This window comes from Cornus florida, unplaced genomic scaffold (genome assembly GCF_030987335.1).
Source record: "Cornus florida cultivar Cherokee Brave unplaced genomic scaffold, ASM3098733v1 CherokeeBrave_3.0.0_Hap2_Chr05, whole genome shotgun sequence".
Taxonomy (NCBI): Eukaryota; Viridiplantae; Streptophyta; class Magnoliopsida; order Cornales; family Cornaceae; genus Cornus; species Cornus florida.
Genome location: NW_026775575.1, coordinates 28,707,642 through 28,711,043, shown reverse-complemented (window position 1 = coordinate 28,711,043; position 3,402 = coordinate 28,707,642). Strand labels below are relative to the sequence as shown.

Genomic DNA, 3,402 nt, shown 5'->3' with positions numbered 1-3,402 from the left:
TGAAATATTTAACAATGTATGAATTTACCATACTATGTTGAGGAAGATGCATATAACATATTATGAATATCATCTTTTCATTCATATGGAAAGGGAGAGAGCTAATTCCTAGTCCTGAAGAAATTTGATTAAGAGATTATATATGAACTACTGAACATTTAGTTCACCCAAACTCTGTAAATTAAAGTAATCCATCCATTTATAATTTTGTGCACTTAGTTGCTGTGAGCTCATTTTTAAGCAAGCTGTGTCTGTTGCGGTACAAAATGAAGAACGAATATAACAAATAATTTAAGAATGAAAAAAATCATTTTTGGAATATATAACAAATAATCATTTTTGGACCTCTCGTATATTCTCCTTTTTATTTATTTCAAGCTAACCCATTTACCTAAAAAAATAAAAATAAAAATTAAGAATGAAAAAATTACATAAAAGCATTAATATAAATGAAAAAAGAAAAAGGAAAAAAGAACCCAACTAGTGGTTTCTGGGGGCTTAATTGCTAGATTCTAATTAAATGACTGTAACTTATGAGATCAGGCATCCAAGCGCAATAATTATGATATTTTTCAAGTCGTATATATTCATCTGAAATTCTTAAAAATTAATGAAATGATAAGCAAAAGAAGCTATAAATATTATCTACATTTTAATTTAAAAGAAATTTATTTTTTTTCTTATTTGCATTTCATTTTTATTTTACACTATGAAAGATCTTCAATTTCATGAGTTTTAATTCTTTAATCACTTACGGTGTACGTTTTAATAATTCTGTATTCTTCAAAGAATTTATCAGTAGCATAACTTTCTCTAAATTAAGTAGGATTTCGCCAAGAGTAAATGGTAATTTTTTTTTTTTTCTAATTGGGTACTCACACACACATGCTTCCACGGAGGTTCGAACCCCTGATCTCTCTTTAAAAAGTAGGGGTTTGGTACCACTAGGTCACTGACATGTTGGTCCAAGAATAAATAGTAGGAATCAAATAATCATCAAATACTGTCGATTCTTTCTTAGCTTTTTTTGAAAGCGATTTAAAACTCAATAAAATCAAATTTCATGACAATTATGGTCCATTAAACCATTCCCTCAACCTCGCTCTCTCTGTTCCTCTTTTCGCATTTTATTTATTTATGAATATTCGATTTGTGAGACCATGATATTTGACCTAAAACATCAAGCAAATGAGCATCTGATTAGGGTTGGCTTACATAATAAGCAAAATAGATCTTGATAAACTACAAGATTGAGCCAATGTTTTATTAGGCCATCTTAATAAATCATTAATTTTTATGAGTCATTTTACAATGTTGCTTGCTAGAATGGTTTATCAAGCACAATCAAGATCATGACCTCTGAATTGATTTGCACGAGTAATTAATTAGTATACCTAATTCGCAATAATTATTGGACAAACCATGTATATATGTACATACCATTGCCAGCATCTCAACCCTATAGATCATGGCTCTGTGTCATATTATTTGGTAATCCAGTTTTTCCGGGTTGAACCTTTAACTGGCAAATTTTAAATAATAATAGAGATGTTTTTTCTTAAGCTTAGAGTGACATGATCTAATGTAAAACCTAAGTAGTAGGTTATCCAACATTAGAGTTTCCAATTATATTTAATCCTGCTCTTTTTAGGTTTTGTTTGGTTTCATGCACACTCCCACAAGCACACGTACGTGCGTGGATAACGTGCGTGTCTGTAGTCCACAAGTTCAAAACTTAGAGCTTTTTTTAAAGTATAAGTACTAATCCAAACTTAGTGAGAGTATTAAAAGTTAATGACCAAATGTGTGTGTGTGTGGGGGGGGGGGGGGGGGGGGGGGGTTGTGGGGGGACCATATGGTCTATAATTGATGAATGCAAGTCCTTTTCTTTAAGCTTTTAGGGTTAAGATTACTCCCACAGACCCTCTAAGCATCCTTGGTTACATAAGAAAAGTGACCTAACTCAGACCATCAATGGAAAATTGCCTGCCATTGTGTCCCCCAAAGATGCTGACCGTGTGGGCATCATGACCATGCCACCTCATGTCATGGAACCTCTACTTCCCTACATGGTGCATATGTGCATAAACATGGAATTATGCATATACATGTTAGTATTTATCTATATCTACATATATATATACATATATAGCGGTGAGTTAGGCACCGAAGGCAACAATGTATGTGTATTTGACAGGATAAGTTTCTCTTTATAGAAATGGTAGATAATACAGGCTCTAAAACAATCAGTGGTGACCTTAGGTACAACATTGCAGGTGCTAGTGGTGGCTCAGGAGATCAGGATGGGGTAATCAAAGAGCAAGACCATTTGCTGCCGATAGCTAATGTGGGCCGGATCATGAAGCAGATCTTGCCGGCTAACGCGAAGATATCCAAAGAAGCAAAAGAAACCATGCAAGAATGTGTATCTGAGTTCATTAGCTTTGTTACTGGAGAAGCATCTGACAAGTGTCACAAGGAGAAGCGCAAGACCGTGAATGGGGACGACGTTTGTTGGGCTCTGGCGACTCTAGGGTTTGATGACTTTGCTGAGCCATTAAGAAGGTACTTGCACAGATATAGGGAGTTAGAAGGTGAGAGAGCTAACCAATATAAGGGTGGCAACAATGAAGAAAAGGAAGAACCATCAAATGTTGAAGGTGAACCACCAAAAAAAGCTACCGTTTCCCCTACTCCATTCAGGTTCAATGTAATCAATGGAAAGGAGTAAAAACCCTCTCTCTCTCTCTCTCTCTCTCTCTCTAAACGATATGAAACTTGTAATTGCTATTAGGATGATGCCAGTGAACATGAAATTTGTGGAGGGGATGAGGATGGGGAGTGGGTTTTTTCCTTTCCATGGCTTAGGTATTTTTACTTAATTTGTCTTTAATTGACTATTAAGCTTGGATATTAGTAGGGAATGACCTCTGAAGCTAATCCTTGTATCTCTTCAGACAACAAGGTTTGTGAATTGGATTTTGTATGATTAGGTAACTGATGGATGTGTCATGATTTGAATTTGAGAATAAACATATATGAAATCTAGGGTTTTGGTTTGAGCTTACTTTATCTGCTATATATATATGTCTCTTGCTCTTGATCGATCTGAATTCAAGTGGGAGGATCACGATGAAGGAGATAATTCAGTTCAATTTTTTTCTGTCATTTCACAGATGGAAAACCCTAAGACCCCTTTTCACAATTTGAGAATAACAGCAAAAACTTTAACTGTATTCATTTCATGATTAGGGCTTTGATCACCCTTTGTTTCCAGAAATCAGCATTTCCTTAATTTTTCTGTTAAATTTTTTGTACTGGTGTCTTGAATCTTGATGTGATCATATTTACCTTGACTCAATTTTAGAACTAGTTCATTTTTGTTGTTTTTTGTATAGCTAG

At 34.5% G+C, this 3,402-nt stretch overlaps 1 protein-coding gene across 1 annotated transcript; it reads left to right on the top strand.

Moving 5' to 3' along the window:
* Positions 1 to 1,913: 1,913 nt before the first annotated feature.
* LOC132310088 (nuclear transcription factor Y subunit B-5) lies at positions 1,914 to 3,067 on the top strand. The gene has a single exon (XM_059808321.1). It carries the CDS (start codon positions 2,219 to 2,221, stop codon positions 2,729 to 2,731), a length of 513 nt encoding a protein of 170 aa, XP_059664304.1. The 5' UTR covers positions 1,914 to 2,218; the 3' UTR covers positions 2,732 to 3,067.
* The last annotated feature ends 335 nt before the right edge of the window (positions 3,068 to 3,402 follow it).

Coding starts and splice junctions, on each gene's coding strand:
- LOC132310088 (XM_059808321.1), top strand. CDS start 2,219: ATGGTAGATAATACAGGCTCTAAAACAATCAGTGGTGACCTTAGGTAC.